General features: G+C 41.5%; 1 protein-coding gene across 2 annotated transcripts in view; it reads right to left on the reverse strand.

Annotated features, from left to right (window-relative positions):
- TOP1 (DNA topoisomerase I) overlaps nt 1–22,134 on the reverse strand; it is a 66,276-nt gene that overhangs the window by 36,209 nt on the left and 7,933 nt on the right. For both annotated transcript variants that reach the window (XM_058850318.1, XM_058850320.1), the window contains one exon: nt 884–986. In XM_058850318.1, the coding sequence (XP_058706301.1) occupies nt 884–986 (103 nt within the window). The remainder of the gene's footprint in view (nt 1–883; nt 987–22,134) is intronic.

The following is a 22,134-nucleotide window of genomic DNA, read 5'->3' on the forward strand; positions in this document are numbered from 1 at the left end:
CAGCACACGATCCTTTGGGATCCATCTAACCCAGCAGTTTCCCAGGGCTGCCTCACACAGCTGAGATATTCAGCCACTGTGGTGGCAGGCCAAGGACACCACCATTGTTCTGGGGGACCATCTTTCCAGGTACTTTGAATTATGAGAAGGCTTAATAGCCACATGGGGGTCTCACTATGCTAAAGCAGCGGGGGTTTATACCAGCATGAAGACAACTCCACATTTCTGACAAACAACTGCAACCACACACAGAAGATTATGAACAAAACCCATTGATCTGCATGAAGGTGAGGCTGAGCTAGTTTTCTACACCTAAACTACAATAATCTGTGACAGCTGTAGCTGCCCAGATAATTTGGCTTGACAGACACCAACTTGACCAGCTTAGCTCCTTACAGAACTAAGTAACCAAGTCCCCAGGTATGGAAGTAATTGGCTGAATTCAAGCTGGAATAAGGGGACCCCAGCCAATCCCTCAGAACCAGGGATGCACATGTATCACAGGTCAGTGAGCTGGGTGGTGCTAAGATCCATCCAATTGGGTGTGTAAGAGTGGGAAATTTGAAAGCCCTATAAAAAGGGGGCACCCAAGAAGAAAATCTGGCTGTTGCTGCACAATCTCCATGTGTTTATGTCACAGTCTTGTCTCCAACAAGAGGGACAAAAATCTTTTTATACATTAGTATCAGCTCACATTTGCAAGATACATAGCTTCAGCCACCCACATGGAAATGCAGGCAATGACAAAAATCAGGCTTAAAGCACCTACACTTAGAAAAACCACACTCAAAATTTCATACTCATTTATTACATAGGAATTCTTGTAAGACTGCACATTCAATGGTGTTTTAGCCTACAAAGACTTCATCCACTTTTTCCTCACCTATTACTGTGCTTGGACTTTTCCCGGTCTTTTTCCTTGTCCTTCTTGTGCTCTTTGTGCCGGTGTTCTCGGTCTTTGTGTTTATCTTTGTGTTTGTGAGAATCTGTAAGCAGAGAGGCAAAACAGAAGAAATTAAATTGGGAGAAAACTCCGCAGCTCCCTCGTGAACCTCTGCATTTTTCCCCACCGCATTCTAGTATTTCTGTGATTCAAAAATTTGTAACAAAAATCTTGGTTTCAGAGGTCCTAAATGGATTCATTGTTCCTGCAGTGCAAGTTCATTCATCTTGGCAACAGCTGCATTTACATGGTCTTTAGTTCAATGACCTTTAAATGCTTTATAGACCCCGAAGAAATGCAACCCTTCCATTAACTAGGTACCTATTGATACAGCAAGTTCAACCTTATTTGGCAGATGGGCAGCCTGGCTTCCTATGCCTCCAAATATTCATGTTCAATATGCAGAAGGGATATAGGAACAAAGTATAAAGCTGAGGCATCAGGCCTGTTGAACCCCAAAATTTATACTTCTACTTCCACAAGTATTTAATCTTTACAAAGCATCCTTCCTTTCTCCCTGCTCCGAATTAAAAGCATTTCATTCTTGTCCCCAGCAGTACATAGCATGACAGGCAGAAAGCAAGGAAAATGGGGAGTAATGGCAGAAAATGAAAAGAAAGGGTGAAAAGGAGAAAGAATTCTCTCCTCCTGCTTCTCTACTGCAGGACACATTTACTTTCCTCCAATAACAGCCCCACCAAGAAAATTCAACCTGACAGCTGTAATGAGCTGTGTTGGTGGTCACCCACCTACACAGGTCAAGGCTGGTCCCAATTATGTGACAGGTCAGAAATGGGAGTTGGCACTCAAGTGAATCTATGGGAACAGAGTAATTTTATTGCTATCGGCTTCTACTCTGAGTGACACTTCCCATCCTCAGTGACAACTGTGCTGTACAATGAAGTCCTTCAGAGCACCAAAGAAATGAATTCAGCAGAGAAAAAGAACAACACAGTTGAATTGTAAATAAATGCATTTACAAGCATTTTTTTTTACAAGTATATTAAAAAGGAGATGAGGATGAACCTCAAAAGGCTATTTACAGTCAAGGTCAGTGTGATGGGAGGAATATATGCAATATCCAAAGACTCCCCCCAGGTTTTGTTTTGAACATCCTATTCAAAGTAACAAAAATTAAGCAGGCTCTTCAGGAAGCCTAAAAGCTGTGCTGACTTTGGCAGTTCTAGAATTTCCAGAGATCTTGGATGTAAGGTTTTAATGCTTAATTAATTGTAAAGATGCTACCATGCCTCTAAAAAGACTCCTACCCCTGTAGTAAGAATAGGAAACTGCAACAGAAAGATTTTGTGACTTTCACAGTCACATGGAAAATGCACTGCAGAGCCAGGAACAAGCCTCATCCTCCTGACTCCAAGCCTTTTGCCACAAATTCATTTTTTTCCTTAACTGACACCAGCTCTTAAAACCTCAAAACATTCAAATGGATTTAGAAGAAACATACCCACAGAACATGATTTTAACCTATTGCTTTCTGTAACTTCAGGGTTTGCTTTCAGACACCTGCAGAAAGACAACATAAACCAACAGTGGAATACTGACATTCAAGCCTCCAAATTGCCTTCTGCACCTTTCCTCCATCCCCCTGAACTCAGCAATGCTTCCTAGGGCTCTGCTGCATACAGTGCACATTAAATCACAGGGCTTAAGTTCTCCATATTTTGATATACAGGCACGTGGCAGGTTATGTGGAACATTTGGTGTTACAGCATAAAGCACCCAAGAGTTTTCGAGTACCTAAAGAGCAGAATCTCTTTCTCAGCAGGCAGAGTCTGCAGGCATCTCTTGCAAACTGTGTGGGGACCGGACACCCACACACTCTGAACTGCAGAGAAGCAATTTCTCTGAGCCCTTCTTCCCACCAGGACAACACACATTTCACTGGCAAAAATGTTTTCGCAGTGCGTATCACACTTGTGATTCTTCAGTTCAGCCAGGAGCTGGAAGCTCTGGCTGTTTGCAAACTGCCTGGGGTTTATTCCACAGAGGGTTTACTCACTGATTCCCACAGCCCTGGCTGCAGCAAACAGCAGCTATTTACACTTGATGAATAGGTAAATTGCGAGAGAAACCAGCGTGATGCTGTACACAGAGCTATGTACAGTCACTGTATAGCACACACACAATCAATTCTTCCTATCAACCAATCAATGGAAAACGTGTGTGACTGTGCTCAGTGCTATTATCTCTAGAACTAAGAGCCACACCATGACCTGTCACCAAGAAAAGCAGAAAACTGAACAGTTTACCTGGATCACCAGATTTCCTTGCAGCTGACTTGTGCTTTACAGCTTAAATGAATATTTATTCTTCAAAAGCAATTCCAGGGATATACCCTAAAACTGATGGTGTTGGGTATCTGTTTCCTCAACCCTTGGCTTTACTGACAATGATTTGCTATTTTCCGACAATTAAAGCCTGGTACTGCAGGGGGAAAAAGAAAAAAAAAAAATTGACCAGTTAAACTAGCTCTGCTTGCTAGGACTTGTTGCCAGACAGCTTTCCTTTGCTGTCTACCAAAGAACTGCTAACAGGAAGGTCTTCCATAGAGTTATTCTGGCTCAAAGGCCACAGTGGTTGGGGAACAATGGGTCCTGTGCGTGGTCTCAAATCAAAAGTGAAAAGATGTCAAGGCAAAGCCACCTGGTGTCTCTCACTATGAACACTTTAAACGTAGTACTTCCATGGAGGTCTGCCTCCCAGGCATATCACTCAAGGATTAAATTATTCTGCAATATTTGCCTAGCATTCAAACTCCATGGTGTTGCTTTCTGACACAATGCCATAAGGTAGGTTAAGAATGTAGACTTCAAAAGAGTTTATTAAGTAGTCTTGAACTGACATATGTATGTCCTCAGAAAGCATTAAAGCTCTCAGTCTTTTTTTGTTAAGGGTGGAGCTGGATGAAGTTCAGGAGACTGGTTCATTAAAAAGCACAGGATTTTTTTTTTTTTTTTTTGGCATTCTACACAAAAATGCTTTGTTCCAGACTGGCTTTATCTAGGAGTCCATACCAATGGTTATTTGATGGCTGACATGAAACAAGTTGAAGGCATTTCACTTCCATTTGTGTACCCATTTGCCAGGAACCAGTGCAGAACCACCTCCGACTGAACTACACAGGCAACAGATGAGTTGGGAATGTGGCCACCTCACGCCAAGCCTCATCAGCACACAGGCAATCATCAGGAGTGTTCCTGTCTGTAACGTACCTTCCTCGATATATTTAGCATATTGATTCCTAGAAGAATCTTCCAGCCTCCAGTAACTCTCTCCCAGCTTGCAGCTGATTAGTAGTTGACTAAGTACAGCTTCACATCAGCTACACAAAGAGCTCTGACATTATCACACATTCAGATTTGTTTCCTGCCTTTTATGTCTTCCAGTAAGTATGTCTGCTCCCTCTAAGCAAGGAGATAGGTACTATTCCTTCTCCAAGAGCACTAGCAAAATCCATCATCTACTGTGAGCCAAGCTTAAACCCCCAAAAGCTTATGTGACATTTAAATATTTCTGAAAATGCAAAGTCTCTCTTCAGCACAAGGTTACAGCAGGGACAGGGGTTATGCTCACTGGGCAAGGATCCATTACCCCTGAGGCTTTCCCTTCAGAATCCTCTAACCCAAACAGAGCTTTTGGCATCTCTTCTGTTCTAGAAAGCTTGATGTCTCTGGCACTGGATCTCTGTCTGTTAATGCTGAGCCTGGTATGTCTCCAAAAGATTACCACAGTCCCTGTACTATTCCTGCCATTCCCCTGTACCTCCAACAAATCACAAGCAGCTCCACATTTTTGTAGGGTTGATTCATCTTTTAACTCTATTAGATTACAAGGATGCTGATTTAAGGATGGGACATTCTAAGCACTTTTGGTCTGTTCCCCGCTCCGCCTTCGCTCCAGCGCCGAGTCCCTGGGGAAAGGCTGAGTCATAACCCTATTTGCAATACTTGTATATATATCTGCCTGGAACAGCGAAGTTTTACTCTTTATCCAGGGACAGAGCTGTAAAAGGTCAGGCTCTGCAGCATGGCAAGAACAGGATGAAGGCAAAGAAAGCCTCTCTTCCAGCAGGCAGTCGTCACCTGGAGAGGAAGAGTCCCAACAGATGGCAGAGGTGAGCGGTCCCCTTTCATAACAAGGACAACCCTTGGCTTAATTAGTCTGGTGACAAAACAATTATGTGGGACTGTGATGTTTTAATTCATGAGCCAAATTCATTTGCTTCAAAACCACTTCTGAACACCTGTCTCTGCACACCTTCCAAAATACTACTTACATGTCAAAATCAAGGCAAGTCAGGCTACTTCCTACATTAATATTTCAGTTTTGACAGCAACTTTTCTAATAAGATACTGAAATCAGATAGGGGCATAAGCTCTTGTATGCCCAATCAGTACAGCTGTCAAGAGAGTAGTGCTGGCACATGATACAGGATGCTACAGATGCTATTTTATCCCACTCCCCCCACCCACTTTTATTTCTCTTCCATCATTTTGCACTAGAATTTTTTTTTTTTAAAGAACTGAGAAAAACAGTGTGAGCACAATCTGGTTCCTTCTAATTTTTCTCCAATTAAGTGAGGTAGCCAGCAAATTAACACCTGGTAACCTCAATTTCTGGTCAACAGTATCTTTTCCAGATAAATATTAGCCTTTCAGATTTGCTGTCTTTCTGTTCACCTTTTCATAAGTTTTTGTGGGCACAATTTGAATAGCTCATTAACCTGCTTACAGAGAGGTTTCTTTGTTCTTTAAAATGTCTTACTAGATTCTATGGACAAGGACTTCTTGTATTTTCTTTCTGGTTCCAGAAACATCCCAATTTCTTTTCCTCTTGCTAGAAATACTTCTAATGCTGAACATGCTTGAGTTTAATCTGTTTGAAGCATCATCTCAATACTTCTCACACTGATATCCAGAAAGGTGATTTAAGCTTTCTGGACTCTTTGCAATCTGTGCTCAAAATCTGAGGACACAGCATGAGAAACCCATCTTGTTACCAACATTTTTAACTTCTTGTTATTCCAGTAACACTTCTGCTTCAGATGAGTGGCTGAAATTTCTTCCCCGAGTTCAATCCAATGCCTCAGTGTTAGTTGTGTGTTACAAGAGAAGCAAACAAGCTCTCAAGGCTTTCAGGATCACTGGTGTGTATGAGCACAGGGCTCTCTCTTGTACTCGAAGCATGAGCAAGAAACCCTCTGTTATTGGCAGAGATGAAACCAGCAGAGGCTTTTCATCCTCTCTGGAAAGGAGAAGAGAGTCTTAAAAAAGACTTCTCCAGTTCCACTGCTAAATTATGCAGCTGAAAGCGAGGTAACTCTAACACTGGATTAAGTTCAAAAGCTGGTCAAGTTCAAAAACTTCCTGTCACTGCAGAAATGGTCAGTCCCTTCTCAGCTGGAACATCACCTTCATGTAAGGCCACGTACTCCACAGCAGCCTCTTCACTAGTTAGGCTGAATTCTTCTCACTGGTTGTGATGCAATAGCAAGCAAAGCTTAAAGTCTCTTTGTTATTGCATAAATGAAAGAATTTTACTTATTTTTCCCCTCCCCCACAGGCTCTTCTTTTAAGCATTCATCCTAAAATGCAGATTATCAGAAAAAGACTTCTTACTTTCAAGAGGGTTTTTTTTTTTTTCATTTATTTTGACAAATCATATTACTTTTCAAGTTTTAATTTCCTACATTTTGGATATAAAGACTACTAGTGAAGTTACCACAGTTTAGTTGATGAAATGATGCCAGGAAGGGTTATGAGTGTTCAAACATGTGAATGTAGTCCAAGGTGTCTAAAATATTATTCATGTTCCTGGCAAAGAACACATACTTTTGCCCTTGGCATCTGACCAGAATGGTCTAGTGTTGCACTAACTTTTACAATACACAGATACCAGCCAGTAGAAAGAGTGTAACACTCAGACATTACCCAAGATCTTTAACACAGATAGTGATGGGGTTATAGTACATTACCTAAACAGGCAATGTAATCCCACGTGTAAAGGTCACTCTGTGAGGTGCTGGTCAATTTATAAATCTTGCCTGAGAAAGCAAACATGGTGCAGAGTTAAAAAATCCTATTTGCAGGCCCTGTGTGGCTCAGAAAAACCACCATATAGCAAACATGGCATGGTCTGAGGCACAGGGAGCCTCACTCTTAAACAGGTTTTATCTCTGGACAAGTCATCTGACTTTACACGTTTCAATTCAACAATTTTAAACTGATATACAATAATCCCACCTGAGTAATCTGGAAGAGGTATAAACTTTTCTAGAATAATAGTATTCCAGTTAGAGGAAGTAATTGTGGTCATGGTGTTCCAGGAATTGATTAAACAGCACTTCTGGAATTTATTGAAATGGATTGACATTGCTGTAGCCCAGGAAAGAGAGAAGAGAAGCTCCTGGGCAGAAAACAGAACTGCATTTAGGTATGGGAGACAACACCTTTCCCAATAAAGCAAGGCAGACAAAGAAAACCAAAGTGTACATGTGAAAGGTACAGAAATTGGAAAACCTCTCTACACAGCTACACATGCCAAGAGCAGAAAACCATACCCAGAAGGCATTGTTCAGAGAGATGATGGTATTGTGGATGATACACTGGAGTAGAAAACCATAATCTAAAATAAACTTCCCAAGTGAAACTGGCTATGTCACTTACTGGCTCTATTTACACAACTGCAGAATCCACATAAAACATTTACCCTGAGAAAGTATTGCAGGTCTGTTTGCTGTGCTGGTTTATTTCTTCAATAACTCACTGCAGAACATTTGGAATACTGAAATGAGAGTGACTGAAACAGTGAAACCATCACTTGATTCTCCTATAACCTAAGCCTGAAATTCAATAGCAGAAGTAGAAGCTGGGTTTTCAGTCAGAAAAGAAAAGAAACTACAATGATTATGAAGCAAGACTGTCTGGCTTCTGCTTCCTCATTTCATAATGCCATACTTAATGGCAAAGATATCCATTCCAAAAGCAACTTGATACAAAACCTTTTACCAGTTTTTATAAAGATACCTCCATAACCCACATTGCTACAGAAATCTAAATCCTTAAAACCTTTCTTGAAGTAAAAATTACATGAAGTAAGTTACTGTGCTATCACAAGCATATTTCACTTCAGGTACCTTGCTGGGTCAGGTGCAGCAGTTCAGGGATGCTGGCACTTCAACACTTCACTGTTTCCCTCCATAAACCAGATAAAATCTGAATTTTATAGTATACTGCAAAGCAACTAAACTAACTGTGACTAAGAACAAGTGGAATACACAATGCAGCACTTTACTGTGAAGTTTAGATCTGAAATCATTCATTTTCCAATCTTATGAGAAATAGAAGAAAAAAAGTTGTGAAAACTCAGAAAGGGAGCCTGGAGAAGTACAGCAGAACAACCCAACAGTTTCTCCTTTCTAGGCAGGAACTTTATTGCTAAAAGTAAAACTGCTCCAGAGAGCATTCTTCCTGTTTCTAAGGGCTCAAATGAAGGAATATAGCACAACTGGATAGATTTGAGGCTATTCATTTCCAGACTATATTGACTCTGAGACAAAGCCTGTTTAGGGCTGAGCCAGAATTGACCACACCACATTATAAACAGTTCTGCCAAAGCTTGAAAACTTAGTACTTCTGATAGAAACAGAGTAAAAGCAATGACCTCACAACTCTCCACACTTCAGCAGTTACTCGAGGCAAAAGATACTCCAGGGCCAGACAGATATTATGTCTTTTTCCTTAAAAGGACCGGTCTGGGAAACTTGGCTTCAGAACAAGACAGACCCCTTAGATACCGCATTCTTCATTAATCTTGTCATTTGAAGGCCTAGTATTTCTTGCTATTGAATAGAGGGAAAAGAAGGAACTAATGGAATGATTTGGTGATTAATCTTCACAGGAGAATAGAGGCAGGTGGATAGAGAACTGTCTCCAGCCATTCTCAGTCCTTTAGAACAGCTCCACCAACTTCTCAAGAAGCTCCCCTGTGCTCCAGTTTTAGTATGCTAGCAAAGATATTACATAGTTTGTTTAAAACAAAGTTTGCAAAACAAGATCAATGCACCTTTTGCTCCACCAAAACCTCAGGACAATTTAACCTAAGGAAGAGAGGTAAAGGAACGTGACAGCACTGCTAACAGGGACAGCACATGGTGGCCACAGGACAGGACAGGCTGGTGTGTACACTTGTCCATACCCCAAATATGAAAAGCTTATCAGGGAGACATTAAGGATGCCAGAAAAAAAACTGACTGATCACTTCTATCTTGTGTGACTGGAGCCTCTGGGAGATGAAGTTAACCTGAAGCAAATGTCACTGCTGGCATTTCATCAATCTCACCCAGACTGCAGAGGCTCAGGAGGCAAAGCAAGACATGCCTTAAGATCCTCTTCAGAAAGAGGACAGACACTCTTAATGCACATGTTTTGAGCCAGTCTTCAAGTTTTTTTCCAGCATCACTGGATTAATTGCTTATTTTCTGTGCACGTCATTTTTTCACCTGCTGGGGAAGTAGCTAATACTCTGTGGGTAATTAATGCTTAAGTAATTGAGATAGCTGTGTGGCATACAGGGCTGCTGACCTTAAGAAACTGCTACACTACAGTCATCTTGCAACAAAACAACTAATGGTGTAGACAGAAGCAGCAAGTTTAATGACTTGTCAGCACCTTTTACATGGCCTCTTCTCAAAGAGGTGGCACGTTCACATATGCCCGTTCTACAGCAGATCTTAGTTGTTGTAACAAATGCATAAAATCACTGCAAGTAAAATTGCAGCAGACAATATTACACAAAGAACAAGTCCAAGGAAGCCTTATAAAGCATGAAAATACATGTTTGATCAGTACAGAAAGGCTAAATTAATAGCTGCTTCTTACACATGCCAAAGGGCTCCCAACCGAGAGGCAACAATGAAGTTTCAATCCATTATTTGCATTCAAAACCAAAAAAGTTCCATGTGAACAGAAGCATGTGTTTCCAGGGATTCCCAAGATGTAAAACATTCTCCTGTAATTGTATAAATAAGAGTCAGAGACTGAAACCCATTAGTATATTTCCACTAACAAAGCAGAATAAAACAGAACAGCAAATTAAAACTTCAGGGAAATGACCAGCGTCAGTGAACAGCTTAAAATGCTGCTGTGTTGGCATGAAGAAAGAAGAGTCCACAGTAGTCTCCTAAGGAACCAAGAGCAAACCCATTCTTGTCCCTAGTGATATTTATTCTTAAAAGGCCACACTCTTATGAGTGGAAGTACTTATTTTCCATTGACTCCTCCATTCAAAACTGGAGTTCCTTGCCTTCCTTTACTGGGGTAGAAATAGTTTCAACAATTTTTTCCCAATGAGTCTACAACCACATGAATAAACAAAGTTCTGCACTGCACGTCCATCTTTAAAAAAGAAGCAAAACTTAGGACATACTTTTGCCTCAAAACAAAGCAGCCATAGCTATTAAACATAGCAGTTAACTCCTGCACTTCAGGAGGCTGTGATGAGGCAGAGTGGGATCTAAAGAGCACAAGCAGATCTAGGAGAAACAAGTTTGATCATAGTTACCTCTGAGGTTTCAAAAGGCTTACACTCATTGTAGCTCCATCTGCATGCCCATTTGCTAATACACAACCATTCAGGGCTGGGATCCCGAAGGACTTACAGGTACATAAAGTGACTGTGGCTGAGCACAGACAGCTGTTACAAATTGACAGGAGGGGGGGAAAAGTTCTAATAATGTAGTTGTTAAAAGCAGGTTCCTAGTGGAATTCAGCTCTACTAATACTAAAAACTTTTACTACACCATCTAATCTCAGGCTTTTCCAAATTCTCCCCCGCTTCTTCCCTATTGCGCAAAACACAGTTAACATAACCAGCACGGCAGGACAGGCAGACTCGCCAGGAAAGCCTGGACAACTGTTCACAAACCAGTCTGGCATCCAGGGGTGTAAAACTAGCTTAAAATTATGAAAGAAGGTAAAATTTCAGGGCATTCAAATAGATAATGTAAGGGGGACTAATCCTATTTTCACAGTGAGAAAGAAACCAACCTTTAGCACAGATCCACAGCTTAGTGCACAAACTGTCACGCGGTGCTGTCACACAAAATCTTTTCTCAGGAAGAGACAAAGGGAGGATGTACCCACCGCACTGAGGGATGTATGTGCCAGGAGACAGAGACAAAAAGAACTGCCCAGGGTCACCCACGAGGCGCTGAGGAGAAAGAACCAGGGGCACTCACTTCTGGAGAACCAGGGCAGAAGGCGAGCAAACAGGGCAATCCCATTTACAGCCCTGTTTAGACTTCGGAGCTATCAGGGACTGCAGGAGATAACCTATCCCTCACTTCAACATTATCTAAAGCAAACTCCTTGCTTTATTAACCCTATTTTTCTGGTTTGCAGGAATCTTTTCCTTTAGGAGCTCTTGACAAGCCATTTGGGCTGTAGAATTTTGGGGGGCAACACATTCCTTATCATGAATCCTTCTCAAGAAGAATGTGCAAGCCAGATGGACTGAAACACCAAGTGCACCTACACCAGAGGAACTTTAATTCTTTGGTCGCTTCCAACCTCAAAGTACCTCAGCCAGTGCTCAGCTGCAGCACAAGAATCAAGCCCAGACCTCCAGTGTGGCACACAGCGACAGCAGTGGCTTCACTGCAGATGCAGGTAGGCAAGAGCTAAATCACCTTTGGGAGATTTTTGGCAAAGAACTGCCCTGGGAACAGCCCTGAGAGTTATTTCAACGGACTGGGTCAAGAGCAAAGAGAATTTTTTGGTGCAATCTGTCACAAATTCGCACTGCAGACAAGAGAACTTCATGTTCTGTACACCATCCGCAGACTGAGTCAGTGCCCCCAGCACAAGCTCTTTCCGCCTCCAAATGCTCTTGATACCATCATTAGACTGGAAAGGTGCAAACAGCACAATTTGTGATGCAAAGGCAACAGCTGATTACTGCATGCAAACTTACAAGGTGAACCCAGAGAAAACGGGCAAACAACAACAAATCCTAGTCCTTACAGATGATAACAGACTTCAGTCATATTTAAAAAAAGGCTAATATTATTTTGGGGTTTAAGTGTAAAAACTAGTAGATTACAAGAAAACTGCTGTGTTGTCAGAAGTAATTACCCTGCCATGATGTCAATTAGAAAAACATTTTCTCTTGCTGGCTGTGTAAATCACTACTGTACTTGGTTTCATGGAAAAGAAATTTTCTGTCAAGACTGCCTGAAATCCTGACACCTCCTTAGCACAAGAGTGATGTCCCAAGAGCAGCTCACACAGAGCCTGTATTCACACCTACACCACACAAGGACAGGCCTGGTGTGTTTGACTGTCCTGGGTTTAATCCAGAAAAAGGGCTCCCCACAAGGAAAAAATTAACAAATCAGGGAAAAAAAAAAAAAAAAAAAGCAGTCATGTTGAACTGCCTTTCCTGCAGCAGTGGATACCCAGGCTGTGTCAGCAGCCAGGATCACACAGTTTATACACATGGGAGTGGTACATGCTCAGCGTCCTCAGGGAGAGGCTCTAATGGCATTTGCTCAAAGCCTTTTATTAACCATCCCCTGACAACTCCGAGTGGCTTTGGCCAGTGCCGGTCTCCTGCTTGCTGTAAGGAGGAAAGACTTGAGAGGCAGCACCCTTGGGAACAAGCCTCTGCAATGCTCAGTTTGAGAGCTTAAATTTAATGCAAAAGACAAAAAAAATAATGGCTGTTAGAAACTTTAAATGACCTCTACCAAGCAATACCACTGCTTTATGCACTGGAGTCAGATTATTCTCCTGCTACTTAATATCACTCTTACTAAGCTGCCTGGTGGGGTAGCATGGCCAAAGTCCTTGAAGAAGTTTGCTTCAGAAGACTGAGAACTTATCTTTATTACACTTGAGCTGGTTCCTCACTATAAGAGCAACTCCCACACTGATCCTAGACAGGTGTTTTGGTTGGGTGTGGGGTTTTTTTTTGTTTGTTTGGTTTTTCTTTTGCTTGTATCTACAATGATTCCTTTGAAGTGTAGGGCTGCACTGGATGGATGCAGCCTGATTTCACCTCTGTCCCCATTGTGGGTGAATTAATTGATCACTCACCCACAAGAGGCCAATTCCAGCAAGTGTCTAGAAGCATTTTATCAGTCTGCCTTGCCACAAGTCCCATTCTCAAGTCAAGGGAGGGAATGCAATTCCCCTGCCTTAAGGGGATTTTACCACAATTAGCATACAAGAAGAAATCTGATTCCAGCTAAAACACACAAGAAAGTAAACAAAAGGTAAATGTTTAATGACAGTTGAGATTTCTGCACCTCTGTACTCCTGAGTCTTCTGAAGGAAGGGAAAGAGGACATAGAAAGAAGGACCAGCAGAGCAGTTTAGGGCACGGTAGTTTCAAAGTAAAACTATGACTGCAATATTTTAATAAGTACAGCTCCCAGATATGGTGCACCAAATTACACTGGAAGTCTTCAATTTACAAAATGTTACTTTAAGTCACTGTTTTTAATCTCTTCATGCAGCTGTAATCTGTTTATTATGTTAAATCCAGGCCAAATCTCACTAGTTGACAACTGTTACATCACACCACTACAAATACCTGAATATAAAACATAACCTATTGACACAGGATAAAAGGCTGTGGCTACATTATTATGCAAGATACACTCCTAACTTCTTCAATTAAAAAACTCCACGCTCCAATGTATTATCAGTTTGGTGACGTTGTTTTTGGTTGGGTTTTGTTTGCTGGTTGGTGGTTTTTTTTTTTCTTTTTCTCTTAAACCAATAGCTTGCATCTCTTCATAGAACACACAGCCGACATTTTCAGATTCCACCTCATGAAAAACTCAAACCTGCCTTGAATAAGACATGAAGGGGAAAAAATGTTTATGTAATTTGTTTCCCATCTAAAAGAACGCAAGCATAGTCCTCAAAAACTGAACTGAATCAATTCTGGTTATCTTGTGCCTCAATTTTATGAGTATTTCTTTCTTTACCTATGCAGAAATAACAAGGTATAGAAACAGCATTTTCTTTTTAGCTTTCAAATGCCCTCCATTTCCAGAGTCATTAAATGAGCTGTTTAAACCAAAGGAAATAGGTTGCAGGTGCAGTGTGTCATCAAAAGTTCATTTATCACTACACTTCAAACTCCAAGTGCTTAGCTAAAGGCCCCCATCATATCAGAGCCTCTGCTTTACAGCTACTACAACATAATCACAGTCTCTACTTTTCAGTTTTCTGAACATGGAACCTGATATTTTTAAAAGGTTGACTGGTGAGAGAGGTAGAAACATGCTTGAAAAACTATGAGCACTACAGAAGTGACCATAAAGATTCAAAGCTCTGTTATTTCTCTTTAATATAACCTTAAGTGAGAAACCCAAGTCATACACCTTCTTTTCAGGGGTATTCCAATGTATTAGGAAATACTTATTTCCACTTACATATTTGACAGGAGAAATAGGGAAAGCTAACAAGATGAACATCTAAGACTATTTACAATCTCATAATTTATTCCTGAATGAATCAGCTGTAATGCTATGAAATATTTTGAAGTTTCTTGGCTGCCAGTTTTATATATGTTGAGGCAAATTTTTTAAAGTTATTATAATTCTTACTAGAGTCAAAGTTAAATCAATACATCTATTAAAATTTATTATCAATTTTACATGAAAGACTAATACCAGTGTGGAAGCTGCAGCCACTCCAGCTGATTTAGCAGTTTGCTCTCACACAAAGAGCCTAGAGCAGCAGCTGCACCATTCCCTCCTATCCTGATCTCCCAAGTGTTTCAAGCCTGTGTTAGACAAAACCCCATCTGGGAGTGAGAGCACTACCCAGGTATCCAGCAGAGAGCAAGGCTCACTCTCCTCTGAGCAAGTTCAGCTTTACCCAGGAGTGCACAGCAGCCCCAGCAGTTTCTGAAACTGCAATACCCAAATACATTTAATCTGTTTGAGTTTCCATGCACTTCAGTGGCATTATTCTGCAAGTTTTAAAGTGTACCATGTTATTTTTGAACTAGCAATTATCTTATTTCCTGTACTCCAGTCTCCAGCAGACCAGGGAAAATTTGCTCTTTTTCCTGTGGTCATAACTGCGACCTGTGATCACCTTTTACTTGATCCTATCAGAAGTAAAAAGGCTCCAACAGTGAAAGCCTGGAGCCTTCTGCTTTCATTAATGGGCTGTGTAATACTAAACAGGGCCCATAAGTGGGGAAAGCTACATGACAGGTAGCCCTAATACCAGAAGAAAGAATAATTGTGAATAACCTATTCTGAAAACTAGCAAACAACGTGAGATACTTAACTTCACATGCCACTCTCAACACTACACAGCTGCTCCAACAGATCAAGACACTCCTGAGGAAAGGGTTTTAATAAAACTGAAAATTAAGTAACAGCTTGTAACAGGAACACCTTTCTTCTGGTGATGCTATACTAAATACCCCAAATTTGATGGATACAATGTAAGTTCAACCTGGTTTCCTAAGGACATGTTCATGTCTCTACAAGGTAAAGCAGTGCAGTAGTCTCTGCTCAAGAAAATATCTATGACCAGAGAAACAGTTTGGTATTAGGGTTTCACAACAAGAGACTCTGGAGTATGAGTTACTTGAGATTAAAACATAAAACAAGACACTTTCTGTCACTGCAGTCACTGTGACAAGCAGTGGGATTTTGTCACACTTCAAAGTAAGACAGTGACCCCGATACAGAAATGCCAATTTACTTTTTTAGGTGAAAGCCATAAGCACAAAAAAGTAAAACAAGGAGGTAATTTGCTAATACCAAGCATGATATGCTTAAAAAAAAAATAAATCTAACTTTGCTACTATGAAAAGTCTACAGTTAAGATCAAGCCCAGCATTTGTTTCTTAAGAGAGTGTTTTATGACCTACATGCACATCAGATGTACAAGGGTAATTCTGGGTGGATTAAGTGCAAGGGAAAACTGCAGTGACCTACAGGGAAGAAACATCTTCCGACTCCTGGTGTACAAAGATGCCTGACAATCTAAGTCTGAGCCTTTTTGAAGTACCAATCTCCCCAGGTAATTTGATCTGAATGTAACTAAACCCTTCAGATGACAGGATCTGGGAAATCACAAACCTGTAGTTAGCAAAGTGCTAACCACACCACCTAGTAGTAATATACACACTGCACGTAAGAATAGCTGGCAGTGATGGGGAAAGAGACAGTAAAGATTCAAGAAAGAGCTTGAGCTTACAGGATGAGGAACTGAACAAGCGTCCCTGACACTTGCTAACCAAATGACACCACCTTCAGAAGTAACAGACCTGTGACAAACCTAGAAATGACACAAATCTGCATTAATACTTGGGTCTTCAAACACTTCATTAATGCTTAGAAGAAAGCCCTCCTGAACATTTTCCTGAACTGAAAACTAAGTGGAAAACTTACTTGTCCGGCCTCTGGAGCTACTATGATAAAAATTACCATTATACTTGTTTGTAGCCCATGTACTACAATAATTTTTAAATACTTTTCTTAGTACTAGGGAAAAACAGTTAAAGTCAGGGCATGCTTAACTCTGGTTACCTATGGAGCTAATTGTCAAAGACTAATTCCAGAGCTTTGCTGAGATTAAATGTTAATACACACAAAAAGACAATACAAAAATTCATCTTAGGGGAAAAAAAAAAAAATCACACACTAACAAATTCCCTTTGGAATTCAAGTTTTCTAACTCTGGATTAGAATCTGAGCATGAGGCTCCTGTGCTAGGGTGAATGGATGGGGTATTTACAAAGAGGGAGAAAAAACACAAAAACTTAAATTAAAACCAAACTATTTCTGCCCTTAATAAATGAGGCTCACATCTGTTTTGAACACTATTTCATGTTATTGTGAAATACAGCTACAGGGGACTTATTTCACAAAACAATGCTGCACAGCTTCATTCCCTACAAAGGAAACCATTTAAAAATACACCCTAACTTCAGTACACGAAGACTTAGCAAAGCTCCTGATCCCTCAGAGACGTGGCCATGGTGTCAGCATCGTTCCTCATTCTCAGCAAGCACATTGAGCAGTGATGGGCACAGCCCAAGCACAGATCAGCTCCGGGGAGATGCAGTGCCCCTGCTGTCAGCACCCGTGTACCCAGCCTGCTGAAGTGCACACAGAGCACATTTAGCTAGTGTGCAAAGACAAGGCTGCCAGCTTGGAAGAAAAACGTATCAGATTCCTGAAAGAGGCAAATATTGCCCAGGATGAGTGTTGGAGGAGAAGCCCACTCACAAACACAGGGAAGGAGAATTTTAACTCAGGCTGTGATTCAAATGTAAATTCATGTTTTGCTGTGCAGACAAGCTCATGTTTTGACAGTGATGTGGAATAAAACCATAAACTGATGATTATGCATCAGTGGACAGAAGTCACAACAACAGGGCAGGACAGGAAGGAAGGGCAAAATGTGGTAGACAGAAAGCAGTGCTTCCAGAACAACAGCTCTACACCTTCACTTGTGAAACAAGAAAATTGTTTTTTTTACTTGCCAATTCAACTGCTTCTGCCTTTTGCCCAGGATTCAATTTAAGAATTAAATTACTGGGATAGCCATTTTATTGCCAGCTGCAGTCTCCATCTACTGCAAGACCAGCTACAGTCTGGGGCAAATAAAACTACACTGTGCTGGGCTCTCTCAAGACCTCATGCTGACAACTAAAGCTGCCAAGCACAGAGCATCAAGGGCCAAGCTGTACTTTTTATATCTATACGATTACAACAGCCTAAAACCCAGAAAGCAGCTTCCTTTAGACACAGGTGATGCTGAATAAGCCCACTTGATGATAAAAGAAAAACATTGTTTATGACAGCTACCAAAATCCAGAGAGCAGCATATTTTAAATTAGAAGACTCTATCTACTCATAAAAACAGGTATTTCAAGGACAGCCTGCTCCTGCTCCCTAATGAAGTGCAGGTGACATACACAGCTATGATAACATGACTCAGACGAGATGACGGCTCCTCTGACAGTATTCCAGGTTTTGGAGTAGGAAGGAGGCAGCAGGATAGGAGATTGTAAAAGTAAAAATGCAAATGTTCACGTCCAAAGGTATCCTGGACAGCTGGGGAGCTGTCCCATCTGATGGAGCAAGACGAAGTAACCCAAACACCTACACACTTCTAGGATGACAACTTGTGAGTATCAGAGTTAACTGCACTGACATCCAGACTCTGATTTGTGCCAGTGCTTGCTTACTGCAAAGATGGATGGAGATGACACCTACAGAGGGAGCACTGCAGAAGTTAATCAAGGTCACTGTTATGAGTTCATCTTGCTCATCTTGCACTGCATTTCTGTCCACATGAACCTACTGCCCCTGGGTGTCTGGCTATTTACACTGAGTATGGGAACACAACCTTGCACCCTCATTTTTCTACTGCTGAAGACTTTTCCTCTGTAAAAAACTGTGGCACTGTAAACCACACTGCAAGAATCTCATCTTCAGCCAAAACCCATGCTAAAACCTAAGTGTTGAGGGGAAACACCAGCAAGGAAAGCTAACTCTGATCCACACATCAAAGGGTTTGCTGTGCACAAGCAGCATTACCACAGATACAGCACATTTTAACAGCCTCAATGACATTCCCGGTCCTCAAAAGAAAAGCAGGCAGCCTTTTATTCCCCATCTGGTGGTCATTAACTCTAGAGAACAAACCTCAGAGTACGTCACTATCTCTACTTCATCCCTCCATTTTGTACATGCTGCTTGTGTTGCAATGAATCATCCCCTTCACATGGATCTCCAAAGAGCTCCAGCTTCCCGTTTCCCAAAAGGCTGGATTAAACTGGAGAGTGCTCGTCTAACTTGTAAGGTGCCTTCCTAAGGCAAGTTTAAACCAGTACCTGCCCATCCCAGCTATTTTATCTTTCCAAAAACTGATCTTACTCACACACTCACCAGCATTCACAAACTGGGAGAAGACATAATTTGCTCTTCCTGTTGCTCCAGGCCCAGTTAGGAGACACTTGTAGCAAGGTGGCCGGTATGGTGCAAGAGACTGACGTACCTGACACCAGAACCCTGCAGACAAACCAGGGAGACACTGTCTCCCTACTGCAAATCCAATGATTTCATTAATTGCAGAACCTTCCACACAACATTCTAATTTGTATTGTATCGTAAGTATTTGTAAAATAACAGTACCACAGAAAAAAATGCCCACCTTAGCTCCTGAGATGAGATTTGCATATAAAAATACGCTAAAACTGTGGAAGCTCCTTTCTTCTTTTTCTTTGTGCTGCCCTTTGATAAGCACCTCGGTCTTAAGATGGAGAAGGAATTAAAAGTCAGAAGCAAATGTCCAAGATGGAACTGAATCTCAATTCTAGCCAGACAGCTTTACATCTATTTCTCCGCTGAAAAAATCACTCCCACTATGTTCTGGTTTCTCCAGCTCTGAGAAGAGCAGAGTACTCCCTCTTTCCCCACGCTGTTGCCTATTTAAACAATGTGGCCTTAGGACAAGATAACAAGGTACAGCACAAAGGACCTTAAACTCAGACATAGCATTCAGGAGTAAGAAAATAAAAATGTCTCTCCACAGTGCTTCCTTCAGCTTCAAGAGTTTCTCTTCACATTCAACCCTTCACCCTCATGTCCTGAGCAGAGCACCAGGCACTCCAGACAAGCTGACAGCTGGCAAGGCAGCACTGCACCAAACCACAAGCTGGAATAAGATTTTCCAATTTATCAGTGACCAATCTCCCTAAGGACAGCACAGACTCCATCCACTTGCATCTGCTGCAGAGCAGATGAAGGCAGATAGCCTTCCCACCTGGCTATCAGGTCTCCAAAGAGACTGTATGGAACAGGGTGTCTGTCTCCTGCCACTACCTGTACTTTTCTCCTCCTAAAACTCTGCTTACTGACCACAAAAACACCAAGCTGTGCTTAAACCCAAATTCCAGAAATCTCTGCCTTTTAGTTAGATCATCACGTTTCTCAATTCTACCTCCAGTTATTGAAAAGTCTGCGACACTATAGTTCAAAGGGGGAAAAAACACTGAGGTGTCTTCTCTCCTCAAAGGTCTTTATAAGCCACCTCTGCAAAACAAGAAAGTGCAACCTCAGAGGAAGAGGAGCAACTGTTTTGACAAGTCTGGCCCTTGTTCAAATACCAGGACAAGCCTTGAGTAGTAGAATATTGCCATCAATAAAAAGTTCAACTGAAGTACATTGCCCTGGCCCTAAAGTACAGGTCATCTATTCCATGCTACATACACAGGAAAAGCTGCTGCAATGTTGTTCAACTGCAAATGTGTACAAAAGTGACAAATGAAAGAAAAAATGTTCTGGGTAACACTCTACAAGTTCATGATCTCGTGTGTCAGAAGCTGTGTTAGGCAACAGAGCAGAGTATGTGACAAATGCCAGGAAAAAAAAAATTAAAAAGCTATCTGCACTTGGGAATTGCTCCATCCCTAGGAATTACTTTCTTGACTTTTTAACTATGAAGCCATGTCTCTGGCCAATGCCTAAAAAAAATTGTACTTACAGTTATTCCCTTTAGATACTACCACATATCTAGCTGCACCAAACTGACAAGACATTTGGATGGAAACAAGACAACTTCCAATTTCCTGCTGCATACACTGAGTAGTAGAGTGAGCTCAACGCTTCAGAAATTCCAAAGCATTTGGTAAAACTTATTTCAGGGCAGCCAAACAGTGGGATTTAGACAGAAAAGCTGTATGCAGTTTACGCATGTTCAACACCAGATCTCTCATTTCTTTTCTTCTTATAATTTATTCTTAAATACAGCAAAATACTCAACTACTGAGGTCCTGGATGCTTGCTGCAAAAATTAGTAACACTATGCAAATCAATGTCTGGGATTACAAAATGAGCAATAAGGAATAAAAGCCACCAGAGTCTTATTTTTAGAAAATCATTGAAAAATAGCATTACGGAAGAAAAATGGACATCTTGAAGAACCAGAACTATGCGTTCATTGAGAATGTAAGAGTATTTCTCCCCCAAATAAAGCTGCACTATATGCTGAATGCTGCGTGTGTGAAAGAGACTGTCAGCTGTACACTGCAGCTGATGAAACTGAGCAGGCACTTAGCTAGTTGTCCAAACAACTAAAACATCAGTGTGTTATCAACATTACTCTCCTACTAAATCCACAGCACTGTACCAGCTACTACAAAGAAACTTAACTCTACCCTGCCCAAAACCAGGAGGCAAGCACATGCCTACCATGGAACCTGTATTTAATGGACACAGCCACAGATGAGTTATACAGACTGATCAAAATGTTTTAGTGAAGCTACAAGTACACTCCAAGCTTTCCTGAGGCAGAAATCAATCTCTCTCCAGTGATGGAAAGATACAGGCAGCTGCAGAATTATTCTGCTGCAAAGCTGAATTCCATGAATGCCCATCTCTCTGTAACATGTCTACGCTAGGCAGAATTATGAAGGAAAATCTCCATCTTTTGGTGGGCACCATGAAGCTCAGTATTCTGCAACACTGATAGAGTAGGAAGCCATTGTCTTGCTAACACTCCTTAAAAAGCTCCTTCTCTGACGAAGGTATAAGATAAAAATACATACAGGGACACCCACACAGCTCACAACTGCACAAAGCATATGGCAAGCTTGTGAGCATGAACAAATACACTCACGTCAAAAATATCGATAAGGAATCCAAAAACATCTACTGATCGGAAGCTCTGTGGGAGGCAACTTTTGTCTCTTTGAGACTGACAGGAGCCTCCAGTTAAAACCATTTCCCAACAGTCTGATGCTGTCCCTCTTTACCCTGCCAGCATCCCAATTTCAGAAGTCAACACCTTCAAACTTAGAAAGGGATTTAAGTACTCCAGGTGGAGATGCAGTGTTTTTCTTGAGGAGACACTGTCTGCTGAGGCTGAGTGATAAGCACCTACACTAACTTTCCTGCTGTGCCTCCAGTGAGCCTGCACTGCCCCCATCCCATCAAGATAAGCATTTCAGACATTTTCCAGCCCCCGCCTCCAAAGCCTCCCAAGACAGGAGTAAGGCATGCTCACTGCTGCCCGTCCTTGGGACTCCTTCATATTGGGAACAGGCAGATCCCAAACCCAGAGCAGCTGTCAGTGCAAGTCATTCTTCCAAACTGAACTACTGCTGCAACCACCTTCGAGAGAAGC

Source organism: Poecile atricapillus, chromosome 15 (assembly GCF_030490865.1).
Source record: "Poecile atricapillus isolate bPoeAtr1 chromosome 15, bPoeAtr1.hap1, whole genome shotgun sequence".
NCBI lineage: Eukaryota > Metazoa > Chordata > Aves > Passeriformes > Paridae > Poecile > Poecile atricapillus.